The following is a 26,604-nucleotide window of genomic DNA, read 5'->3' as shown; positions in this document are numbered from 1 at the left end:
TTCCAACACTTTTTTTTTTCGTTATATTTTGTCTTAAAATTTATACAAATTTGTATCATTGTCATAGTCTGTTTTTCATTGCACTGTTGTCATTAGTATGTGTATTCAAATGTTGTAATCGTAATATGTGTTGGAAATGAAATGAAAAAAAAAAACTATTAAGGCACAAACTATTCAAAAGATATTATAGAACATTGATGCTGTAAATAGTTCAAGATAGTGTACTCCAAATGAATTCCTTCATCGAGCAATGATTTTGTCTCTCTCTCTCTCTCTCTCTCTGCATTTTTTAATGATAATGTATTTTATCTTTGAACACGATAGAGGATTCCATTTTATACTAATAAACGAATAAATAAATGAATATATATATATATATATTACGTAACATATGAGAAAGGAAGGAGAAATCGGTGCGTAGCTTTGGCATCATTATTCCTCTTACTGTTTTTCCTCTTTTTGGAAAAGCGCAAGAGTGTCTCCGTCAGGGATCGAACCTGGGTCTAATATATAACAAAACATTACAGTATGTATATGTGTGTGTAATCTGTGTATGTGTGTGTGTTTCTGTGTGTATTTGACTGAGAGTGAGAACTCCCCTTTGATTATTTCAATGTTAACAATATACCCCTTACAATAAAAAAAGAAATGACTGAAATAGAAACTTTACACAAGTGACACAAAACATATAGGGATGACTTACGACATTATACAACAATAGGCCTATACATGTACGTTTATATATCATTGTGTTTGAAGTTACAACGGCTGGCAAACGATATGATAAACGTCTCTTATTGATACTGTAATGAGTGTGATGTGTAACGATTTTTGAACTAGATATCTGGCGGAGCAGAGAGAGAGAAAGATTAAAAAAAACCCTACCCACACATTCGAAGACCAATCTTATGTACCTTTTGCTTATTCTTTCGTTGGTGCTTTCAAACTGAAATACAGAAATATCATCATAGCAATTAAACTGAAGCGAGCGTATTGATGTCTTTAAGTTTATAAAAAAATTCGCTATGGACACTGAGTTAACGGCTGCTTTGTAGCTGTATATCAATGCCTGAAACTTGTTTGCGTGCATTATGATATAAGTTGTTGCGCCAATAGGGTGACTTATAACAATCTCTTTCCTGGCATGTTAGTAAATCAGCAAAGTACAGTTTAATGCACATATACATACATAAAAAGCATATACACACGTAGGCCATTCGTTCTACTATACACGTATGAATAGTATACGTAGGCCAACATTATATTTTCAGCATAATTATGAAAGAGCACGTAATTTCAGTTTCTCATGTGAAATATTTTCATATTCCGTCGCCTCTATACAGTTGAGTGCAAATCAATATGAGCTATTTAATTGAGAATAACAATGCAAGCGGCAGGTATAACGGCACATTAACCTTATTACGTAACATCGCGAACCGTTGCGTTATCGAACGGCAAGCATAACAGATGGCCAGAACAGCATAGAGCTTTATCATTTTCATTCTTCATTGTTCTTGTTAGCATCGATGTTCGTCTGATTCTCTCTTCCTCTTCTGTTTGCTTTGCCTCTCTCGATATCATGAAGATTCTCATCGCAAGTAAATTTGTCTGGATGATATCCGTCTAGAAAAATTAACTGGGCTGTTTTGGTGCGATTCTATTCTGCGACATAATACGTGTAGTGCTTTTCGTTGTCTCTCGAGTCAAGCACACAATACTCGAGTACAGTGCAAGGTTCTGCTCGCCTCTCGACTTTTGACACTATCGGCGTTCCATACTCCTAAATCGCGATTCATTACACGCTGGCTGCATGTGCATAATATGCGCACAGTGGATTCCGATACCGGTGACTGATTTGCCGAAGAGTGAGTACATTTCAAGGGCAATATTCACCTTTGATCATGTCGTTTCACTTCCTCTCATACGTTTAGATTAATAGATCAATATGTGATGTTGGTATGAGCATACATGTAGTTTTGAATATTTTATGGTGCTTACGTTGGTACATCAACCTTGGCAGATGTGACTGAAAATATGACATACCGGTACCAACACTGAGAAAGCAGCAGGGATATGGTGCGGAGACCTATCTCGAGCCAGGCCGCCCGTACCCGCAGCTAGGTTGTTACAGTTTACGTACACAGGAAAGGCAACCGGCAGATCAGGACATGCCGTGTATAAATATCGATCTGCACACAATAGGCCTGTCTACACACCAGAATATGCTGAATTGTGCTCCACCTTTGGCTCTAGAATCTACATGTACTATCATCCGACGTCTACCCAGACCCAACCAAACGGCCCACCAACACTGCAAAATCATGAAATTTGCACTTGTGTTTGCTGATTTTCTTTGCGTATTTGGTTGGTTTGATAAGAGAAATTTTAGACTTGTGACCTGGTGATCGGTGATTGTGAATGCCGTACGTAATGCTAATGCAATGGTTTTGGCAAAATGCCTTTATGCACGCACGTACGCGTAGGCAATACAGTAAAAGTGGATGTTTTCGCTGGTGAAATAAGCACTTTTAGAGGTGCTGAAATTTATGTTTCTCAACAATGTGAATAGCCTGCTATTCATTGAGGGCACTCCCATAGTGTAGGCAGTGGAGTTAGAGTAACCGTGGCATGTGCCCCAGGGTTGCTAGCACTTTAAATAGTCTTGACAGTTGAATAATGCGGCATGGAGTACTTGCTTATCCAAAACAACACTCCTCCCATGGCCATGTTCTGCCATCTTGTGCTTCTGTGCCTGGCAAAGAAATCTTTAACCCTTTCAAAGTCCCAGAAACTACATATCTTTGCCTTGCTGCTGCAGCCCATTACCCTTTGAATCTATGTCCTTTTTTTTTTAATTCAACTAAGTTTAATTGTTTGGTGTTTCATAAATGTAACTCGAAGGTAATGAAGAAAAAAAAAATCTAGGAGATATAAATTAAGCCCTTATTACTATCAAGTGTTTCATTTGGTTGCAGAATTTAAAAAAAAAGTATTTACACATTTTAGAACATTGAACTTCTTCTTTCTGTCTGCAAATTAGAAAATCTTTGTGGATTCTTTTTTCTTATCTTTTTTTTTTTGGGGGGGGGGGGGTGGGGAGCAGATTTAAATTTAATGAATTCATCTTTATACATAACAACTACCGAAATATTTTTCCCAAACAAGATGGCAGAGATATTCAGAGGTGTAAGGTTAATGATGACAAGATTTTAAATTCTGTACCAAAATATTCATGCTGTAATAATCCCACCTGTGCTTGACGAGAGCTGCATAAATTGAACTGAGTAGCAGGATGATATGACCCTTTCCTATGACTCAATGTATCTGATTGATATCGCATGTTGTAACACCCAGTTTTAAACTTTCATGCAAGTTTCAGGGGAAAGTCACAAAACTTTAGTTGTTTAAGTATACACAAGAATAGTACACAAGAAAAACTCTATTGTGAAATGAAGTGCCATCCCTTGTGCAGTTATAGTAATCATGATTGTATTAGAGTGGATCTACATTTACGTGTGCCAATTCACTATCATCCGATTTTCAGGTGTCACTGAAGACGGTTGTGTACGTGGAAACGACATCCCTGCGCGAATATTTACAGACAGTGCCTTTCACAGACTACAGAGAAGAGAAATTGCCACTCACTCCATCACCATGGGCCTCCTTTCTGCCCTGAAGCAGTCGAGCATTGTCCATGTGTGGATCTTCTGCGTTTTCCTGATCAGCGCCCTCGTTGTCACGACATGCCAGTGTTTCACCGTGGTCGTGTGGCCGTTCAGTAAACAGTGGTACCGGTCATTGAACGGGCACATCATCAATCTACTCTGGCTCCGTGAGTATTGCAGCCATCCATTCGATCTTTCCCTTCACATTTAATTCTTGAACTGCTTGACTTTGCCCTGATTGAATTTAACATGTTCCCTACCAGCCTTTGAAACCCTCTTAGGCCCTGTACACACATTGTCCACCAGCTTACCTTCTAGAGGCAATGGGTTCAAAATCCTCTTACCTTGGAAATCATTCAAGGCATTGCACATCACCCACTAAAGAATCTTCCTGAAGGGCTTAAGGAAATATGAAGGCATAGATTGTGCATGCTATGGACTGTAAAAAGCTTATCTAGGTACACCATTACAGGGAATAATTTTCCTGGTATCGCATCGCAATTTGCTATGCATTTTTACACCACTGCTACACAAACTAACTTTTGTGTAGCAATTTTCTTACATAGAAGTGTACAGGATATCATTGAAAATATTCTTATCAGCTGAAATTGCTAATCAAATTTGAGTTTGAAAATTATTCCCTGCATTAGGTTAAAGAAACTTATTGGTCCATACTATGCACAATGTTTGCCTTCATATTTCCCTATTCCCCCCCCCCCCCAAAAAAAAAAAAACACAAAAAAAAACACACAAAAAACACAAAAAAACACACACACACACAAAACAAAACAAAACAAAACAAAAGTAATAGAAATTGCAACATTGCTACCTTGGTGTCATGTAATAAATGACTAGTCCCACATATCCACATGCAGGGCTCGACACAAACTTTTTGGTCTAGTGGCTTGATTTGGCCACTAAAATGTTTAAATCTTAGATTTTTATGGTTCGGAATGTAATGGCATGAAATAAAGGCAAAAGTTACAATTGATTTTGAATCTTCACTGTGCTTGACTAGGCCAAGAAAAGATAAAATTGGTGGCCAAGCACCAAATTTTAATGGCCCTTGGCCACCGGGGCGCCACTAATGTTGAACCCTGACACGTGTGTCTGTTGCACACAAAGGGACAGATGAGAAGATCCACTGTATTCAACATTATGAAACCTTTTTTACCTACTGTGAAATCTTGTTCCATGCCACAATTAGAAAGCAGTCATTATCTGTTTGGTAACACACCTCTGACGTTAATGGGCAAGGTCCAAGCCATGACCCGAGCATACAGTGACAACCCTTCTTTGGGGCAAAAGGAACAGGAAACTTTGCATTTGACGAGGATCCAGTGGAACCATGAAATCATTGTGTCTTATTTAAAAATTAGCTTGAAGGCCTTCAATAGCGTGCATGAAAACAAAAATCATGCCAGCTGCTCTACCATGAATCATGTGGTAATGAAGAGTCAACCACTATTGCAGCAAGAATCAGATTCGATGTATGGATTTAATGAAGCCACTCTTTTCTCCTTGTGTCACATTAATGACAGATGCATATATTAATGGCTGGTCTCTTGTAGTATTAATTGCAGATACTGGCCTCTTGTACTTTTGCTTTCACATTTGAAGTATAGCCCATAGTTTCAGTTAGCCTTCTTTCAAGCTGAAGTTATCTCGTGTCTGGTGATCTGATGTCATTTTTTACATGAAATGCTTGATATAGTATTGTGATATGAAATGTCTAAATTTCAAAAGTACTGCTATTATAAAGTGTAAGTTATATACAGTGTAAGCTTGCAACATACATGTACAGATAATTCAACCCCATCTCCACCCACCCCCCCCCCCCCAAAAAAAAAAAAAAAAAAGAGAGAGAGGAAAAAATCAATACTGTAGCCACTCTGCTAAACATTTTCACAGCATTGTAACAAATGCTTCTCACATTGATATTAGGAACCTACTGAGTTTGGTTTGAGGTTAGTTAGTTTGTTTGTGTGTTGTTGTTGTTTTTTTTCTCATGTTCCTGGAATGCTTCAGACCTCTGTCTGTGGTTGTTTTATAGATTAGATACTCAGAGTCTCTGTAGGTCACCGTGACAGTAGGTAAATGATTAAAGGGACTGTACAGTACTGGTTGAGGTAGGGATTCATGTTTTGAACATTCTTTAAAGTGAGATAATGAAAAGCCTCTTATGAAATATGAAAGAGCATGTAATTTTAAGAAGGATTTAACATTTATTTGATGAAAATTGGTTTTCAAATGGCTGAGCTATCCCAAAAAGTGCTAATAGACATGCCACAACTTTCTTTGTTTCACCTTGTTTTTGGATATCTCAGCCATTTCAAAACCGATTTTCATCGAATAAACTTTTGATACCCCTTAGAACTGCATATTCTTTGACATCTCATAGAGTGGTTTCTGAATATCTCGCAAAACATTAAAAGCTAAATCTACACCTCGACCAGAACTATACACACCCTTTAAATGATTGTAGTGTTTGATTGGTGTCCAACATATGCTGCTTTTTTTCAGACTTACAAACTATTAGTGGCCAAACAATATGTAAGTCATGAGGCCAAAAGTGGTTGAGCTTGAGACAATTAAAACACATGATTTGCCATGCGTCCTTGTTCAGAAGGACATGGTTCTCACTTATCAGTGAAGTGAACAATGCGTTCACAAAAAAAAAAACCACAGCTGCTTATCACTGTCTGTGTTTGTCTAGTTACAAAATGTCTCATGCCTTTTTGTCAAGATACAACATGCCCTCCTGAAAAAATAAAAACTTGGTGCAGTTTTGTGTCATGTTAGGAAGTTGTTCACCATGCAATTTATTAAGGGCAGTAATGTGCACTTTCCGACAATGTTTAAACAAAGCTCTTTGTTGGCCATATGAATCTAAGGTCACATGCTATCTAATCCAATCTTTAGATTGACCAAACTTTGTCTTTAAGCTGCACATGGACAGCAAAATAATTCAAAATGTATGGCATAGACAATGTGGAAACTATTCATTTTCAGAAAATGCTGTGATGATGTATACGTGTATAAAACAAAAGCTTTAGTTCTGTGTGGTTCAGATTCCAGTGTGGACTCCATACTGTTACTCTGAGTTTTAGTTTATTTGTTTGTTTAGCCAGATTTTGTAGTTGGCAAGACTGAAACCATTTAGATTGACTTATTTTTTTTTGCTCCTATCCACAGTCTGTAGCAGCGGTTGAAAACATAATTTCAAAGTTATGACTTGTCAGTTTTTTATGAGGCTTGTTTTGTTTATTAAGTTGTTTTTTTTTTTGGGGGGGGGGGTGGGTGGAGGGGCAGTGTTATTTGCAGTAGCCATCTGCTCTTTTTGTCGATTTCCTGGCACGAGATTGAAAGTATGTCTTTTTCTTCTTCGTCAATATTGTCAGAGTTGGTCTGGTTGACAGACTACTGGTCGGCGTCAAAGGTCCACTTGCATGCCGAGGATGACTTCCTGGAGAAAGTGGGAGGGAGGCACGCCCTCCTCGTCGTCAACCACAAGCAGGATGTGGACTGGCTGGTCATCTGGCAGCTGGCTGAGAGATTCAAAATGATGAGGGTGAGATACTGCTCCAAGGCGCCGCAAGAAAATTGCCCCTTTGGTTCCTTCAGATGTGACAGGCATTTGAGCATATTTAGATGGAAGACAATCAGAAGCCACAGGCATGCTGGCAAAACTTCAGCAAGTTTGACTCTGAGAACACTTCCTGCAGTTTGCTCGTCTGTTCACACTGGTGGCCAAACTTGAAGTTTCAGTTCTGGATAAGTTCTCCAGTTTGGGTCCACTGGTGCACATGCACAACACAGAAGAAAGTACAATGCGCCATCTAGCAGCTAATTATTGTTATGCAAACAATTCAAACATGTCACATCCAAATGACCATGTGATTTGGAGGCACTACAGGCAGGAAGTGGACTGATCATGTGACAAACTTCATGAAGTTTCAACTGCAAGTGTTCAGATTGCACAAACTTGGAGAAGATTTGCAGAGGTTCAGGAAATTTCCTTAGTTTAAGTGGAAAGTTTCGCAAAAGATTTTGTAGGGAGTTTGCGGGCACACTGGCAACATTGAGAACTTAAATTTCAAGAATTTCTACCGTTGTGACTGCAGCTATTGGAGCATTTTTGTTAACTTAGAGTATTTGATGCAAAGGACATCCCTGGATAAATCTAAAGAATTCATGAATCTTAAACAATAATTCATTGTTGAAGTAAGTACGTTGAAGAGCAAAACAATTCTTAAAGTATTCATATGTGTGATATTTGTATTACATAGCAGTAAACAAATTGTTTGCTAAAGGTGTACATTTCATGTAGTCCAGTGTCATGAATCAAATCGTTTGCCCAATTTGTTACTGCACTGCTTGTGTGAGATTGCTTCACACGTATATTGCCTTTGTGATGCCAAGTTAAGAAAGCTGGATAGATCATAAAATTATTTTGGTTTGTGCTAATATCAGAATCTCTTTTTCTGCTTTGATTGGTTTTTACTATCGTTTGATTTTTAGATTTTTTATCCTTTTGTTTTTGTTTTCTCTCTTTTGAGCAGGGTGCTAAGTGTCTGATGAAGAATGAAATCAAATATGTGCCTTTCTTTGGCTGGTCCTTCTACCTGACGGAGCAGCTGTTTGTCAACCGCAACTATGCCAAGGACAAGACGAGCCTCATGAGGCAACTGAAGAATATGACCACGTACCACTTCCCCACTGTGGTAAGTACACAATTGCAACTTTTCGGTAGACCGAAGTTTGGAAGGAGGCTTCGAGTAGGAACATAATCAGCAGGGATAATCTGTGGTGCTATTATTTTGCGACACAGTTTATTTCTCTTTCAGAAACCATTATGCAGAATGCCCAGAAATTGTTTGTTCAAGGTATCACGTTTTTCCTATGAATATTTCTTTGTGATTTTCTATTTGGGCTTATGACGTTTTTGCATTACAAGTTGCAGGTGGAGAGTGTTATCATTCAAATTGGCAATAAAACTTGAAAAACAAGTTTATTTTGACAGCATGAAAAACACCATTTCTGTTCTAATAAGAACCTAAGGTATCCATCATTACATGAAAGAAATTTATTGTGAGTGCGCTTATGTACATGACACTTGAGCCTGGGTGGCAGGGGCTTATCTTGGTGCATATATTCGTTTTCAGTTCATCAAAGATTCCTGTGTCATACATTGCTAACTGCTTCTCTGCTTCCAAAGTGCATACAGGTTCTATGGTACCTTCAACTACGCTTTTCCTTAACTCAAATATAGCCATTCATTTATTCATTTCCAAAAACCCACAATAATGATTTTCCGATGTAATGAGGCCACATTTAATCTTGCATCACAAGACCAGCAAAAGTTGAAGGAGAGATTTATATGGTATGGATAGGTTATAAAAGAAGAAGAATTTCCCAGCTGTAATATAATCTATAACTCATCAAATATTGTATCTTCCTAAGGAAGTGAAATAAGTCACAACATTACATAGTGGTAATTTTTTATTTATTTATTTTTTTAAAAGAATTCTCTGTAATGGACAAAAATATATCATTTGGGTTGACCAAATGAAATTTGTTAAATTTGTCTAAAGCTGGGAGAGTAACCTTATCTCTACATACTGTCCAAATTTGGCTACTTATAACTAAACCGAAATCAAGAGATATGCAGGTTTTTTTTTTATTTTTATTGTATCTTTTAAGACATATGCTGCTTTCACTGCGAAATAGAACATGATTTCATGGATACTTCAAAACAGCACACCTGAGTGACCCTAATCTGTAAACCCTTTTTTTCTTCCTTTTCTGTGAAACTGCATCTCTTAACTCTCTCGTATTTCAATCAGAGTATTGAATGGGTTAGGATGGTCCCATGTTTTGCGCTTCTTTTTGTTGGTGCTGTGATTGAAGGTCAAGCTCAGAGCTTACTCTTTTAAACTATGTATAGAAGTGGAAATTCATTTTGCCCTTCTTTTGTTGATGCAGTGATTGAAGGACATATCGTCACTGGGGCGATGAGATCTTGTGTCTACAAAATGTCAAGTGTTCAGGAGAGCAAAAAAAAATGAATAAATGATAATAATTTAATAATGATTATAACAGCCAAAGCACTACATCAAATAGGAGAGCCTGTCCTTTGACATGCCATGGTGGCTTCATTTTGGGGGTAAGACAGCTAGGATTCAGACAGGACATCACTGAACTGATTATCTGACCATTAATCCAAAAAAAAGTCATTTTCACAAAAATCTGAGATACAAGGTCTTGTCACCCCAGCGACGATATGTGACTTGTCATTGAACTCACCTTCAAATGCTTCTTACAATGCTTCCTCTCTCGTGCATACCGCATAACAAAAAACCAAAACCAAAACTTATAAACCACTCAGACACTCATCTTCTGTGAAGGGACCCGCTATACCAAAGAGAAATATGAGAAGAGCCAAGAATTTGCCAAGCAGCGGGGACTTCCCGGTCTCAAGCATCACCTATTACCGAGAACTAAGGGGTTCAACCTGTGCATTGAAGCCTATAAGGGAAAAGGTACACTAACCCCAGACTTCTCTGATCTCTACCACTGGTGATGAGGTCCTCTTCCCCAACCCTATGTACCCATCGGAGGATCCTTTGAGGTCAAATTGTCTCAATGTAACGCTATTAGTGCCCTCATTAACCTAACAAATCATCTTCTATATCATTTTGATGAGGCAAGTAAAATATACACACAATATTATGTATGGCTTATCATTATGGGTACTTTGTTTTTATTTCACATGCAACTCGCTTCAATATGCTTGTAGTTGTGTGCAAAGAAGGTGCATGGTATTCGTTCAGTATGTAATATCTATCCAATGTGGAAATGCGCCGTCGGAGTGCAGTATGACATGATATCAAATCAGACTTTAATACATTAATTAATTAGATGAACAGTTTTGTAGAAACTTCATCAAAATTTGACATGAAATCAGAAACTTTCAGAATTTGTAGAGAAAAAAAAAATGCATGCTTTCACTGAATGGTGATTTTGGTCCCTATGGCATATGCAGTTTAGCTGGGGTGATGACGTTGCCAACGCTCATGACCAACCCCCCCCCCCCCCCCCCACACCCCATTGGTTTGTGCTTTAGATATCAGTGTATAACAAATCATGTTTGGGGGCAATGATTTATCAGCTATAACCCTGTCCCCCCTAAAAGTCATCATTGCAGTATTATTGCAAGATGACAAAATGTTGATGCAAAGGATGAAAGTTGTTATTTTGAGATTTTGTAAAAAAACAAGGAACTTTTATGAAAACTTTTGGTAGGACAGTGGTAATTTTATCATGCTTTGACTTCATCACCACATGTTATTTGCAAGATTGTAGCTACATAATTATAGTATTTGAAAATTTTTTTTGGAGAACACAGACCTCTGCCAAGCAGCTATTACAACCCATATTGTGATTGCCCCCTGTATTATAATCTGCATTCATAACATCTGCAGTATTAGATTCCTTTACCAATCCAAACCAACCCTCGCTGCCGCTGCTGTACTTTTCAGGCCTACAGCACAATGGCTCTGAAGGTAGCAAAAGCAAGTGCGCCATCTAGTGTTCATGATTGGACCCTGCAAGAGATGGGCACCCTAAAGAAGACTTCCAAAAGAAAGAAAGAAAGACACACAAAAAAAAGAACAAAGATGAAATCTTGGATCCAAACAGTGGTCTGGCTCACTGCCAAAATTTAATCAACTGTTCCTTGTGTCATTATCAACATCTCCTGAAAATTTCATTCAAAACTGTTCATAATTTTTTGAGTTATTTTGTAAACAGGTGAACAGACAAATCAACACCAGCAAAAAACATCTTCATGAGGTAAACTTACACTATTTCATGAAACCATGAAAATACTAAATTACTCACTTTTGTCATGCACTTTAGGTCCAAAGCTGATTAAACTTTTGCCTTTTTTCAGTTTGATCATGGTCTTTACTAAAATCCATTTGGACATCATGTGGAGATGCAGTTGAAACACAATATCCACATGAATATACCTGCACTGTATTTATCTTTCTCCCTGTTTTTCCTCTTTCTACAGTACCTGTAATCTACAATACAACTATTGCTTACCAAGATAATGTTGAACCCTCGATATACGACCTCATTTGTGGGAAACAATTTGACTTTCATGTTTTCGTGAGGTGAGTGCCGCCGTAAGAAATTCAGGGAATATATGTTGGGTGTTTGAATTTGAGATCAGATCACAGCACAATTTTGGTGACAATTCTGGATTTCTTGTTTTTTGTTGAGTGTGTAATTGCATGGATTAACTAAATGTACGCACCCGCGTTCACATTAATATGCAATGAACGTTTTGAGATTCATAAAGTTGCAGAGCTGGCAAGTCTCCCTCACTGTGCAGGACATTCCCTGGACACTTTAATATCTCTCAATGTCATGACAAAAAAAAAATGCAAAAGTCTCCCTGATATGAAAGTTATTTATGCCCATTGAAATTCCTGTAACACACAAGCATTTTCCTGATTGCATTGCAGGATTTTCCTAATTTTGATGTCTAAATGTTTGCAACCCTGAAAGTGATCTAGATGAAAATGTCACCAAGACTATTCCCAGTAGATTGAAAAAAAAAACCCCCAAAAACATCTTCATCCACTTTTGTTTCATTCTACTACCCTGGTTTGATTTGTTTTACAATTTGTTAGAATAATTGCAATAATTCCCATTTTTCATTTTCATTGTCTTTGTATTGGTACAGGCAAGGTTTTCCTCTTTAGATGACAATAATAGAGCTTGTAGATTTTTGAAAATATTGACCATTCCTTGTGAGTGTGCAAGCAGTCTTTCAAAACTTTGTCCTATCTAATGACAGCATAAAACATACACATATCACAGCAAAACAACTTTGTTATTAAAACAGATAAATTACCCGGCCAATGAAGGAAGAGAAGCTGATACAAGCTTTGTTCTGTTTAAAGGTATCTGTGAAGACTTTTCATGAACCCTCTTCTTGAAATTACTTCCAGGATTCTGAGAGTTTTACATGTTATTTTATTGATCCAACTTTCAGAGCGTTACCGTTAGACGAGGTACCGACTGATTCAGAGGACGCAACGGCCGAATACTGTCACGAGCTCTACAGAGATAAGGTAGGACATTTAACCTGTTATTACTGTGTGGAAACCTGTTAACATATCATGCCAATGACAATTTACCTGGTATTTGTGAGTGGTTGGTCCATGGAGGGTAAAAGACCCAATAGTGTTGGGATTCCATTGAGTGGGAAGGTTGGCCAGGCTCGGATACATTCAAGAATCCCTGTAACAAGTTATGTGCAGCTTTAGATCTCTATGTGAGTACATACACAGACAAAGAGTCTTGCCTTAAGTCAACTATAGCCATGTTCAGACGTATTTCTAGTCGGAGTAAAAATTTATGGCATGGTAATTAATATTCAAATTAATGCATATCCTACCACGACCCTTGTGTCCACACAACGGTCGTGGGAAGAAACTCCGACCAATTTATGTGCAAGGGTCGGTGTCACTTCCGGAAGTAGTAGCGCCGCCCACGTTGACCATGTGATTGTTTTTTACCAGTGGCATTTGTCTTCTCCATTCTTGTTGATGGAAATTTCTGCATGAGCGCTGGCTTCTTCGTCGCGATCGACTAGGTTAAAATTTCACGTGTACTCGCAAAATGTCAACATTGCGATTTGACCCAGGAAGTTTTACTTAGGTTGTAAGGTATGTAAGTTCTTAGATACTCCGAGGGCTTGTCCGCACGGGCAATTTACTCCGACTGGGTAGTCATGGTAGCGAGATACTCCTGAGAAAACTCAGGAGTATCTCGTTCGGAGGAAGAGGTCGTGGTAAGTTCCTCCGATCGGAGGAAGTTACCACGACCTTGTCCAGACGGGCACTACTCCGACCTATCCTCCGAAGTTACTCCAACCAAGCTTCCTCCGACCCTTCCTCCGAAGTTACTTCGACCATAACTGCCTCCATCTGAACACAGCTAATTACTGTAAAAGTGGGAATTTTCGCAGTGTTGAAATTTTCGTGCATTTCTCGCAACCAGAAGCTAGTGCAAAAATAAAACCACACGAATATTTTTGCATGCCATATGTTCCAGTATTGATGTTTTGCTTCCACAGAATTATAATCATGCGAAACTCTTCTTGCCCGGCTGAGCGCAAAAAATTAGTCACGCAGAAATATGCGCTTTTACAGTACCGATCAGCATGCACATGTTCACCGTCTGGTGCTATTTGTGGTTTTCAAATATACCCCAGTGGACAGCAAATGACTCAGGCCACTCATGAGGTCATTAAATGTGGGTTACCAAATCTAATTTTGGCAGAGAGCACATCAATTTGTACTGCATTAATCAAAGCAAAAATCATTGAGAGTTCTCTATATCTAGAGACCGTGTTATCACTGGCATTCGTTGTATATTTTCAGAAGAGGAATCATTTTATGAGTTTTGCATTTTATAAAGACCATTTATCATGGGTATGTCAGTACAGTGGACTCTCGTTATAACGAAGTCCTCGGGACTGACGGTTTTCTTTCCTTATATCGAAATTTTGTTATAACCGAACAAATAAACAATAAAAATACATAGAGTGGATAATCTTGCGGCCTGAATTTTTCTTTGCTGTAAATGGAATTTCCTTATAACCATGTTCATGATATCAGGAGTGCACTGTATTGTAATTCACAATATAGGAATTATGTAAATATTTCACAGGAAAAAAAAAGAATCAGGAAGTACTTTGCACCTCAAGTGATCATTTTATTAGTCATTAAAGGAATCTGAAAAAAAAATCAATAGCAGTCATTTTACTGCTCTGCTACTGTGATGTCGGGGTTTTACATGTCACAAGGTAAAGAGTTCACAAGGTCTTACATTGTACTCTATACCCTTCTGATATGGCCGATGTGATGCAATGCAATTTTAAAAGAAGTGTAAAATGTTAGAAGTCTTGTATTACCCTTTTAAATCTGGCAAGTACTTTTATGAAAAATAAGGAAAGATATAAGATATAAACGCATTTAAACCAAAGAAAACAGAACCAAAACAATGAAAAAAATACAAAACAAAACAAAACACATATGCATTGAGTCCAAGGCGGAGCTTGGCAAGACCCATGCAAGACTGACATAGACTGTGAATGCTCCAGTGAAGATATGGTTGGGTTCATTTATCACATACAGTGTACACAGTCTCCCTGTAATGATTGATACAAAAAACCTTGAGAGAAAGACTGTATGCCACAATGAAACTTTATTATCATGCATACTTTTTTTATCTGAACATCAACAATGGCATGGAAATCAGAGGGGTAGAGCGGGACTTTTGCTTACACACCGTATCCATTGCAATCATGAAACATTCATGTCTTGCATACTGAACTCCACTTAAAATATGTAGTAAACAAGCTAAAGAATTTTGACAAAAGTTTACCCATCCCCCCCCCCCCCACACACTTTCACAGACACTAGTATCCTAATGTGTAGATAATTTCTTGCAGACTCTAAACATACATTGTCAAAGTGTCAATGTTTTTCCCTATATGACGTTAACTATATATCTATAATATATCGTATATTCCATGATCTGTATTTTTTTTTTTGAATTGCTCAATAACATGAACTGACAAAAGCATACTTTTATGTATCTCTTTTGCTGATGGAAATGAAATTGAATGAAATTAAATTGAATTGAGTTGAGTTGAGTTGAGTTGAATTGGGTTGAGTTGAGTTGAGTTCAGTTCAGTTCAGTTGAGTTGAGTTGAGTTGAGTTGAGTTGAGTTGAGTTGAGTTGAGTTGAGTTGAATTGAGTTGAGTTGAGTTGAGTTGAGTTGAGTTGAGTTGAGTTGAGTTGAGTTGAGTTGAGTTGAGTTGAGTTGAATTGATTTCTCCCCTGGTAAATATTTTCTCTTTTTTCTTCTCACCCACCCTCCCTTCCACCATGCTATAGGATAGAGCATATGAGTACTTTTTGGAGCACAATACATTCGCCGGCTTCGACCCGGCGTACCCCGAGCGAGTCCCCCCGCCCACGCTTTTACCCCTATACGTCATGTCCTTCTGGATGCTGCTCATCGGTGCGCCCCTAGCCTACTACGCCGTGGCGATGCTCTTCTCCGGCTCTGCCCTCCTCATCGTTGCCGTCTGTGCGGTCTGTTATGCGGGTATGCCTCAGAGACAATTTTCTGTAAAACGAGGAATGTTCGCATGCATTTTGATTTCACAAATTTCGCGAGCGCCATGATTCGCAAAATTAAAATGCATGTGAAGTTCTTGTCTACACTATGTGCATTGAATGCCAGTGGCAATTCACGAAATTTTCATGCCGCGAAAAAAGCCGTCGGCTCCAATTCGTGAAAATTTCATGCCGCAAATATATCATGTTTTGCAGTATGGTTTACGATCCCTTCTCCAAGAATTCCACATTAAAAGGATGGTACAGGTTTTGTTGTGATGGGGCTTCAGGTTTCCAACATTTTTGTGAGATAATGAGAAATCTTTAATGAAATATGAAAGAGCATGTACTCCCCCAAAAAATTCAAAGTCTATGTGATGAAACTTGGTTTTGAAATGGCTGAAATATCCAAAACAAAGCGATCCTAATAAAAGGTGGGCCCTACCTTTCATTATGATGATTTTATTTTACTTTGTTTTGGGATATCAGCCATTTCAAAGCCAATTTTCATCAGATAACCTCTGAAAATTCCTCTCAGAATTGCATCCTCTTTGAACATTTTGATAAGTGGGTTTTAAGTATCTCACAAAGGGTTAAAAGCTGAATCCTCATCCCAACCAATACAATACAATACAATCCCTTTAAATCTATCACATGATCATTGCTTGACTTTGCCTGAAGTTAACTGCTCGTTCATGCATGTCACCAGACGTGAAGGTGCAACTTGAATGTAGCTTGAATGTACCCAAACACAATGTGGCATAGGATTTTTTTTCCCCATGCAGTGGTGGATGTGATATAATGCCTGAGTAAATGGAATGTGTCCATAGAAGCATTGCCAAACAAGACTAAAAATGGCAAATATGATTTGTCATTTGCAGGGATTTGTATTGTCTTTTCAATAGCAAACTTTTTCTTTTGTACCTCATGTTTGTACTACCAGTAAGGATTCTTGCAGTTGTTTTCCTAGAAACCAGCAAGAATTAAGACTAAAACCTTTGTACAATCAAAAAAAAAATGACAAAACACCTTGGAATGTGTTTGTCTAATATTCACCCACTGTGACAATCACATATCATAGGAGACATTGAATAGTATTTGTGCAGACTTGAGGTTCTTATTCTGACATCGATGTGTGTAAAATGGAGATAAATATTCAAAATATAGTATAAGTTCCAGTCATCCATACTTGTCTTGTGCGTTGTCAGTATGCATGATACTAGAAGTCTTGTGTGAGTGCTCTTCAATTTACCTCCTTTTCAAAACTCCATTTAAATTTGAATGCATGCAAGTCTGTACATAAAAAAAGAAGATAACAAAGCGTTGACATAGCCATGCCTAGAAGGACTGTATAATGTTGTCATGTTCTAAAGCTATCTTGGGATTGTGAGAGTAAAATTAGAATTGTTACTTTCCAACATTCTGTTAAAAGCATTAGCTTCATTGCTGTTGATTTATCATTATCATTTTTAAATCTTTCTAACTTTTATATCCCCTTCATTACAGTCTTATCCTTCAGTAAGTCCTTGCTCACGGTAACAGTATCATCCAAGGGCTCCACCTATGGTGGGGAAAAGGACAGACGTGCCCAGGGAGATGGCCACTATTCAGCAGCTGCCAATGGGGGCAGCATAACCTCAGAGGAGCACAAGAAAGAAACGTAGTTCCGGTACGAATGGATGCAGATGGGTGTATGCAGTTTTGCCCCATTTTTACATCTAATGATGCCCTCCTTTTTTTAACTCTGCAGTTTTTATACGGGATGACCGATTTTGTAGTGATGGAGCGTTCATAATCCATTAGTGTGGGTCTCTTATTTTCAGTTTCGAATAAGGATGAAGAACTGCTCAATACTATTCGCCAAGCACAGTAAATTTGCTCAGCCTAACTTGAAAAGTCACCTAGGTACTTCCTGACTTCGTTGCTGCACCATTTAAAAGCCATTCACTACCATGTACTCTACAGCATCTATTCTTACAGTAACCTATGACCTGAAAAATCCTGAAGGAGGTTTATCAAAATTACAGACTAAACAATGGACTTGGCTATGTATTGGACCCGTAGACTTGTTACTGTTTACATAGTGATGGTATCTACACTTACAAGATGTTTAAAGAGAGTACGTTTCAATGCAAAAAAAAAAAAAAAAGAGATAATAATGATTTAAAAAAAATAGCGTATGCTGCAAAGCCTATGTCAGTAGATTGTAGCTTGGGCACTCAGATAGTAAATTCCAGCCTTATCTGTTGTTTTGTATTAGAGGAGGTTACATTTTGCCAAATCAAGAACTGGTTGTTATTACCTATTAAGCTGCAGAGAAGCACTCTATGATTTCAAAGTGTACTGTAATGCTAATGATGAGTGTGGTATAGGCAGACACTGAAGACAGTTGTCATTAGCTGGATTGGGTTTTGGGGTTGCATTTTTTTTTTTCCAGAATAGGAAGAGGAAAAATTTTCTATTAATATGAAAAGCTAAGCATTTTTGTGAGGACTATCCATAGAAATCCGTCCTTGTATTGCAACTGATGTCATGGTCTTTAAGGCTGTCTGATTCTTCTTCTGGTTGCAGGAGGAAAAGAGACTTTAATGATCCATTGAATTCTAAAAACCACAGAAGTGCTTGCCTTTTGATGGTGGAAATGAAGAAGAATTATATGCTGTGTATTAAAGCCATTGTCAAAAAAAATCCACAAAACTATGTGCAGTTCCCTTTGACAATCATTTAGTTCTGTGCCAGATTTTTTTTACATTATATTTTCTCAGCCAACCAAGCATTCAAAAAATATACTTAAGACAAGTTTGGTTTTATCTTGTTTTTATTTTCTCACCAGAATCAGACTGTACATTAGAGTGAAATATCATAAGGTGTAACAATTCAGATGTATTGTACTGGACATTGATGGTAATTTTGATCATTCTTTGGATAGTTATGTAAGATATCATAGGGAAATTTGCCAAGGAAATTACTGTTATCTGGTATCATGCAATCAGATATGCTCAAATTCCCTGTGTTTTTTTTTTCTCTCTCTCTAGCTTGCATTGCCCTGTAAGCTCCAATGTATCAATATTTTATTTCCTGTGACCAAGACACTCATTTATGAGCCCTCAATGTCTTGTTATGTTTGGTTTCATGTGCACAGGATGTTTGTTATTCATCACAAAAACCAGTGTATGATGTGAAGGGTATGACTCTTGTTGATGTAATTATGAAATTTGGTAGTGCAAATATGAGTGTGCATAGAAAACGTCTATAGAAAGGTCACCTGTACACCATGGTAAACGATGGAAGCGCCACTAGTATTTTATGATAGGAGAAAGTTTCAGAGGTATCAAGCAAGCACACGCTTTCTCTCTTTTGATAGACCAGATTGCAGAAGTACCAGGGTATACAAAACAAGGGTATCTGTTATTTGATATCTTGTCCTCATGCTTTGAGTTCTTATGCTGCTTTCCACTTGTTTAAAAAAAAAATGGAAGGGGAGAACAACCTGTAATGCATACAGTTACTTTTACAGTCACTGCTACCTCCATGAAATCATTTACCTGTGGTCCTTTAGTTTTCATCTGTAATCCAGGTAGCAGATAGGCCCTACTATTTGTGTGCAACAGAATAGTTTTGATTTCTTTTCTTTCGTTTATTTGTTTTGGCTTTATTTTTGACACTGCTGTGTGGACAAGCAATTGAAGAATTAAAAGAGTCACCACAATTCCTAACCAGGGCAAAATCCTAAATTGCAATATGAGTGCTGTTTTGCATCCAGTCACTCCTTAGCTAGTAGGCTTTTCAATACACATACTCTTTCTGGCTGTGTTTGCGTAAACTTTCACTATATATATCACAGTGGACGTAGAGCCTCTGTTTACACTTCACTTTGCTATGCAAGTAGAAATATACAGTGACTTGACTGAGTCATGTTCATTAAATTCACAAAATACAATTGTGTTGTTAGTTAATTTTAGTTCTTTTTTTCTAACTCCATTTAGTTCACTGCCATTTATGATGGGAGGGTTTGACATTTCCGTGTCTACCATTTTTTAACTCTTTGAGTATAGGCCTATGTCATTTTGTAACTCTATGGGGTAATTTCCATCTGCCCTTGGAGGTGGGTCAAACTTGACGCCACTGTTCCTCAGCAGACAGAGACTTGTCTTACAATTTAACAGGGTAGATAGTTAGAACCGTTTGAAATACACTTTTATTTTGAAGACTAGTATGTCTAGGCATAGATATGGACATATGTACTACTGGGCAGTACACTGTATCATATATTCACCGAGTGATTGCCTTGTACGGATATCTCAAGATCACTCACTGTGTCAAGGTAATAACATCTTAGGCGGTGATATTTTTCATGTTTGGTTGTTTTTTTTTTCTTGTTCGTTTTTTTTTTTTTCATACAAGCCGGCATCAAATCACTTTGCCCTAGCATAGCAATCCATTATGTATTTACTCTAAGAAATTCTCTTGTGGTTAGTATATGAAGAGCTCGTTTGCAAAAGGGGTTAGATCCATTTTTGATGAAAGGTTATTAGCATCACTGCACAGAATTCCAGTTGAGTTAGCTACAGTGAAAATTTCAACTGCAGACAACCATTTGAATAGAAATTATTGCAAAATTAGATTTAGATTTTCCATACACTTGTGTACAAATTCTCAGGCAAATAAACCAATTTTTCTCTGAAGTACTAAAAGTGGATCTAGCCCCTTTTGCAAATAAACTCTTTATATATTCTTTAAGTTAATAAACTGCTGCTACCACCCTGTGAGATTCAGATACAAGTTTGTGAGAGCCAATTGCCAAAGAAAACATGGGAGGTTTTTCCCCATTTGTAAAGCAAAGTATATGAATCCTTTATTGCAATCGAGTACTGCAGATATCATATTAGCAGCTGACTACTGTAGTAACCAATCAGCTGTGGGCATCTCAAGCTTGCTTTCATGTACACTGTGGATGCAGTCACTGTGGCAGAGTGGGTGTCGTGTTTCTGCAGCCATAGATTCTGCAAGTAAAAAGTTGCAGGCATATTGATTTAAAAAATGATAATGATAATGCTGTCTGAACATGGCCAAGGTTCACTTACAAAGAATGAACCCACATTCTTCAGAAAAATATGTGAGGATAACAGGAGAATAATCTGGAAAAGCTGAATAGGTGCAATAAGGATGAGTGCTTTATTATTCGCAGTGTTGTAATTGTTATCATTTTGGGAAAAAAAATAACTTGCCAGGATTTTTTTGCTTCTAACTGTAGTATTCCATGATGTGCTATATTGTTCCAAAGAAAAACAGCAGGATACCATTCTGCTCATGTGTGTCAGGTTCAATATTCAGTATCAATTCACCAGTAGTAATGGATACAATGTATATATATTTTTAGATGTTATGGAGCATAAAGCATTTGGTTGTGGTTTGTAGTTTGGAGACACTGCTCTCCTGCACAAGTCTCTACTACTGTAAAAGTGGTTTCTTTCGTGGTGGTTTTGTTTTCGCACTTTGAGGTTGAACCGCGAATTTAACATCATGCGAAAATGTTTTGAACTCGTCGCTTGTTACAACGCTATCATTACCGACCGCGAATTTAAACGCACGCGAAAAAGTCGGCACCGATGGAAACCGCGAAAGTTTCTGTACGTGAAAAAAACCACTTTTACAGTAGTTGCTTTTGCCCTGAAAATGCACTCTGTACAATAGGATTGGTAGTATTCGTATTCACGGAGGGGATCTAAAGCATAAGTAGAGTTCTCAATACATATTGACGGGAAGAATGGACACTTTGTCATCGCTTGTGTATTTTGTAAAGTAAATAGTAACAGTATTCAGTTTGCCCACCAAAGAAGTCCTATGGCAATTGTTGCACCATGTTTTATATTAAAATCAAGCTTATCAATGATTTGTTTTCTAGTTTTTGTTGTTGCCTTTAATACCCTTACTCTCCTTTCCTGATTTTCTTCATTCTACATACTCATTGTTGTTTGTTTGTTTGTCTTTTAAAGCCAGACAGCCAGAGTGAGCTGGATATCAAGAAATGGAAGGAAAAAAAAGAGGGGAAAAGAGGAGTGGGTCAAGCTTTTGTAAAATCATTCTTTGTGCCATGGGCAGGGTTGACTTATCAGAAAGTGTCTGGGCTTGAAGTGGACAGATACGTGTAGTAATTATTGCATAATTATGTGAGAATGTCGTGCCTTTTTAGAATTGTACAGATAGTTTATCAGGCAGACTGAAAATTGAGGTTGTTTGGCCCACGAAATTTTACCAGTTCTGACAAGATATAATTTTAAACATGCACATTTTTGTTTTTGTTTTGTTTGTTTTTGTTTGTTAAGGTGTTTTTGGGGGGTTTTTTCCAAGCTTTTTGTGTTCATAGATATTTGCCTGTTGACTTTGGATTTTGTTGTAGAAGGAACTGCAATGCATTGTATTAGTACTGGCAAACACTCATTGCCGCTGGAAATAGCCTGAGAAGTTTCTGTTTACAATATTTTAAAGATAATTCATGCATGATTGAAATAATTATTATGTGTATACAAACATGCAAAAAATATGAATATGGGCAATGAGGAATGATGTATTACCACATGTGACATATCAATATTGGATGAAAATTGTTAGTTTCAGTACAGACATTGATTTGAAATCTCTAAGCTGACATGATATTGAGACAATGCGATGCAAAGGGCAGAATTACTTAATCTGAGCATGATAAATGTTGTAACTCGCACTTGTACTATTGCATGAGCACTATTGATGTATGTATGAATTGATTCTTTTTTCATCATCTGCACAGTTTGTGTGCTTAAAGAAACTGCAGCTTAGCATTATTCCAAAGTCTCACTGCTGTATATTCATTTTATCAAAATTGTATGACAATCACCTATGCGTTATTGGATTTTGTTATTAGTGCATGTTCAATTTAAAACCAGAATATTAGATTTTATATTTGTAAAAAATGTGTACTTATGTTTTTTCACCCAAGCCTGTGTGATAAATGTCAGTGTGCACAAGTGTCCCGTTTGGCTTAAAAATATGCATGTGTATAACTGGCATCTGCATCTTGCTAGTTAAACCTGGACAAAACGTTCCTGCAGTAGCATTACAGGGGAGTAAGATTAACATGTGCCAATGTCTGGTTTTCTGTGGAATGAACTTGTATCCTTCTGGTACTCAAATGACCAGTTTACTGGTGTTTCGGAATGCATGTACATTTTCTGTCAGAGGACTTAAGAACAAGTTATTCTACCAATCTGTGTATACACATTGCACCGCAGTACTGCTACTAGGAATCCAGTTTGAATGCATTGCATGTTGCTGTGTCGGGCAAGTCTCTCGTTGTCAGGAACAATCTGGGCTAGAAAGGTATGCATAAAATTTCAGTGTATTAGGAAGTTAGTCTATTGCTATTATATCATAATGTTGCACGCTGCTCTGCCATACCACTTTAATACCTTGTTGTGTCACGTGGCAGTCATTAAGGGCTTTTTGATTGTATGTAAGTGGACTTGTAGTTCTTTGGTGGTTGCTGTCCACCTTGTTTGAACCCATTTTGATTCTGGCTTTGCGTTACAAACACCACAACGTCGTGACACCACCCTCAGATTAGTGAATTGGACACTCAGTGACATCATCCGATCTTCATAGAGTCAAGGCCGACATGAAACCATCCACAGACCCATTCTTTGTTATGGCAGCAGACATGCAAGAGAACAAGCATGTGTTGTCTCTGCAAATTGCCCTATCCTGCACAGTCCAATCTGAGAATATGCAAATCAAAAAGCCATTGTTACATAATATTGTGTGGAAAGTGTTACTTTTGGGGGAACTTTTCTTCTCAATTATGACTATAAGTTATAACGTACACTACCAGAAGAAGACAAGCAAATAAACAACAACTTTACAAAGGGTATTGTTGCAGATTGATGCCATATTTTGTGAGGATGACCTCTGTGAATGTATTCATGTTATATGACAGAGACATTTATGAAACCTGTTGTCATGGAAACCTGTTGACATGGAAACCTGTCGATGCGTTGATGCAGAGGGCTGTCAAAATGATTATTAGCAGTATTATGATTATTGGCAAAGTTTCCTCTTCTTCTGTTGTTCCATTTAAGGTTTAATTTATCGTTCAATTGTTCCACATCCACTTGATGAGAAGCAGTATTTGTCAGTGCAGCTGTTAATTTAAAGAAAAATGGAAGTGTTTTGATGTATTATATTGTAGCAGCGTAGCATGATTAGGTTTAGTGTTTCATCTGTTAGCTTTATGTCTTTAATCAATGCACAATTTCAAAAATGCAGCTATTGTGGTATGTTAGAGTTAACTGTGTGTAATTTTGCAATAGGCCTATGTGTGATTGAAAAACAAAATGTTAAGAAATCTGTGATTATGCTTGGCAATGCTTGCTCTACAAGTTAGAATTTGGCCCCAAAGCTAGCATTGTTACGCTGGAGCGTATGTTTAAGAGTTTGTCACATCTGTTAAGTTGCGATGTGTGGATTTGTTAAAGAGAAGTAATGAATAGCAAGTGTTAATTGTTTTCTTGCTTATCTTTGTGTTTGAAGTATGAGATCCTGTGACTTAATCAGAAGTTTCCTCCTGGGAGTCCATGCAAAGACTTGAACATGACTGTGATTCCCAGGAGCAGAGCTGCCAACTAGTACTGATTTTCAGTAATTTCTACTGAAATTGGAGAAGAATACCGAAGGTTACAAGCAATATGGAATTGCTGATTTTAGACATCATTGTCTGTGATATATTCTATTACACTGTTTTAAAGATTACTGATTTTCAATCAAAAAAAGGTGCAAATTACTGATTTTCAGCCATCAAAGTACTGAAAGGCATTTACAAATGCTGGCAACTCTGCAGTAGCATGGGGACACATTTGTCAGATTTGAAGACCGATAAATTGTGTGAAGAAGCTAATTGCAAATGAGTGTTATTACTGATTTATGTTACTGGCTTGCTAATGACTTGTACTAACATGCAAAGTGCTTTGAATGCAGTAGAGCAAAGTTTGACACATTTCTTTTTTAAACAAGGAAAGTTTGTGAGAAGTTCTACTTTTAAATGAATAGGAATGATCAAAATAGAGACATGTGATTTTATTGTATAAATTAAATGATTATATTTGAAATGACAAGACAATTGCTTAACACATATTGTTTTATTGAGCTGTCTGCACGTGTGAACTCCCTTAATCCCCTTCCCATCCTCACATTATGCACATCATCATTAATGTGGAAGAGAAAAGAACATACAAAGAGTTTGAATACAAAACATATCAGTGCCTTTTTCATTCTTTTTTTTTTCTAATTTAAGTTATCAGGTTAAAGAAAAATCAAATCTTTTCAGTGATACTGCATTCATTACCTGTGCATGCAACAAGAAATATTTGGTCATTTAAGTCATCACATATGTTTAACTATTTTCCCTGTATTTTTCAGCAGATTGAAACTCAAATATCTCAAATTGGTATAGATGATATTTTTATTTTTTTTTGCGTTGAAACAACTTATGTTGTTTTATATACCTCAAGAGAGAGTGAATAGCCCAGGTGTAACTAAAATAGAAAACTTGACAAAAATGTGTGAAATATTACTTTAATTTCTATATCCATCCATGACTGTATGCAGGAGAAGACATAGCATTGTGTAGTAAGCTAGAAATAGACAAAATCTTGACTTCACACAAAATTCTACACCATGTTACAAGTAGACTGTAATGAATAGAGTGAGCTCAGATGAACAGGGTAATTGTATCAGACCTAAAATGAGAAAGTTATGGGGTGTTAAATTTTGTCATGTTTTCACGAATTAACGATGGCATTCACAGCCACACATATAGATCAAAATAGGCGATATGTCACCTTCGAACTCTCCCATTATGGTGTAACACTAAAATATTATGATAAAATCATATTTCTAAAGTAGGCAGTTATATCCCCTCCAATGAATCAACATTTTTTTTTTTTATAAATGCAAGACTACAAAGATTTTTTTGTGAAGGACACAACTTCCCCTTGTTTTTTTTAATTTTATTTCATGTCCAAAAAGAAAAAAAAACATAGGTACAAGGTGGTAATGTCATCAGCTCCAATTTGCATGCTGTGGTTAATGCTCAGGGGCCATGGAACGTTTTTCAGGGTGGGGGGGGGGGGGGGGGGAGGACAGTCGAGGTCAATGGAACCCCCTCCCGGAACCTTTGGAAATTCACAGGTGTCAGATTGATGTGACTGTTCTTCATAACATGCCATAACTTTCTTGTAGGTCCAATTTTGATGAAAACTCTACCATCGCTGTTTGATTTTATACCTTTTTAAAAAGAAATAAAAAAGGTTCACTTGCTTGAAGATGGTGTAGAATTGCACAACTTTAAAAGTGGAAGGCAGATCTCTATTTACTTTGAAAACAGAAGGAAGTGTTGAAAGAAGCAGATCTGAAAGTGTCGTGACAAGTGGACATGCAATGAGAAAGTTTTAAATGTTTTCATCATGAAACAGTGTGGCATTGGTCACTTACCGAAACCATTTCCCTGGGCTTCCGGACATTTGATATCTGGGGTCCTTATCATGCTCTCTTCTGCCACAGTATATGAAGAGTTTGTTCGCAAAAACCGATAAGTCCATTTTTGAAGATTTTGAAGTACAGTCTCTAGCTGTCATAAAGTACAAAATAATATCTTTTAAATGATATATTGGTCACTACATATAAAGGTACATTTTTGAAGTTA

General features: G+C 37.4%; 1 protein-coding gene across 1 annotated transcript; it reads left to right on the top strand.

The window, feature by feature from the left end:
* Positions 1-3,581: 3,581 nt before the first annotated feature.
* LOC139709145 (1-acyl-sn-glycerol-3-phosphate acyltransferase gamma-like) lies at positions 3,582-17,905 on the top strand. The gene is made up of 8 exons (XM_071621105.1): positions 3,582-3,832; positions 7,067-7,236; positions 8,228-8,389; positions 10,054-10,207; positions 11,743-11,845; positions 12,733-12,811; positions 15,648-15,861; positions 17,379-17,905. The coding sequence occupies exons 1-8, from the start codon at positions 3,655-3,657 to the stop codon at positions 17,534-17,536; spliced, it is 1,218 nt and encodes a 405-aa protein (XP_071477206.1). The 5' UTR covers positions 3,582-3,654; the 3' UTR covers positions 17,537-17,905.
* The last annotated feature ends 8,699 nt before the right edge of the window (positions 17,906-26,604 follow it).

The sequence above is a fragment of the Diadema antillarum genome, unplaced genomic scaffold (assembly GCF_040938485.1).
Source record: "Diadema antillarum isolate AM-2024a unplaced genomic scaffold, OU_Dant_1.0 seq00001410_RagTag, whole genome shotgun sequence".
Classification (NCBI taxonomy): Eukaryota; Metazoa; Echinodermata; class Echinoidea; order Diadematoida; family Diadematidae; genus Diadema; species Diadema antillarum.
Note: the sequence above shows the minus strand (reverse complement) of the source record. Positions and strands in the feature narration are given on the sequence as shown.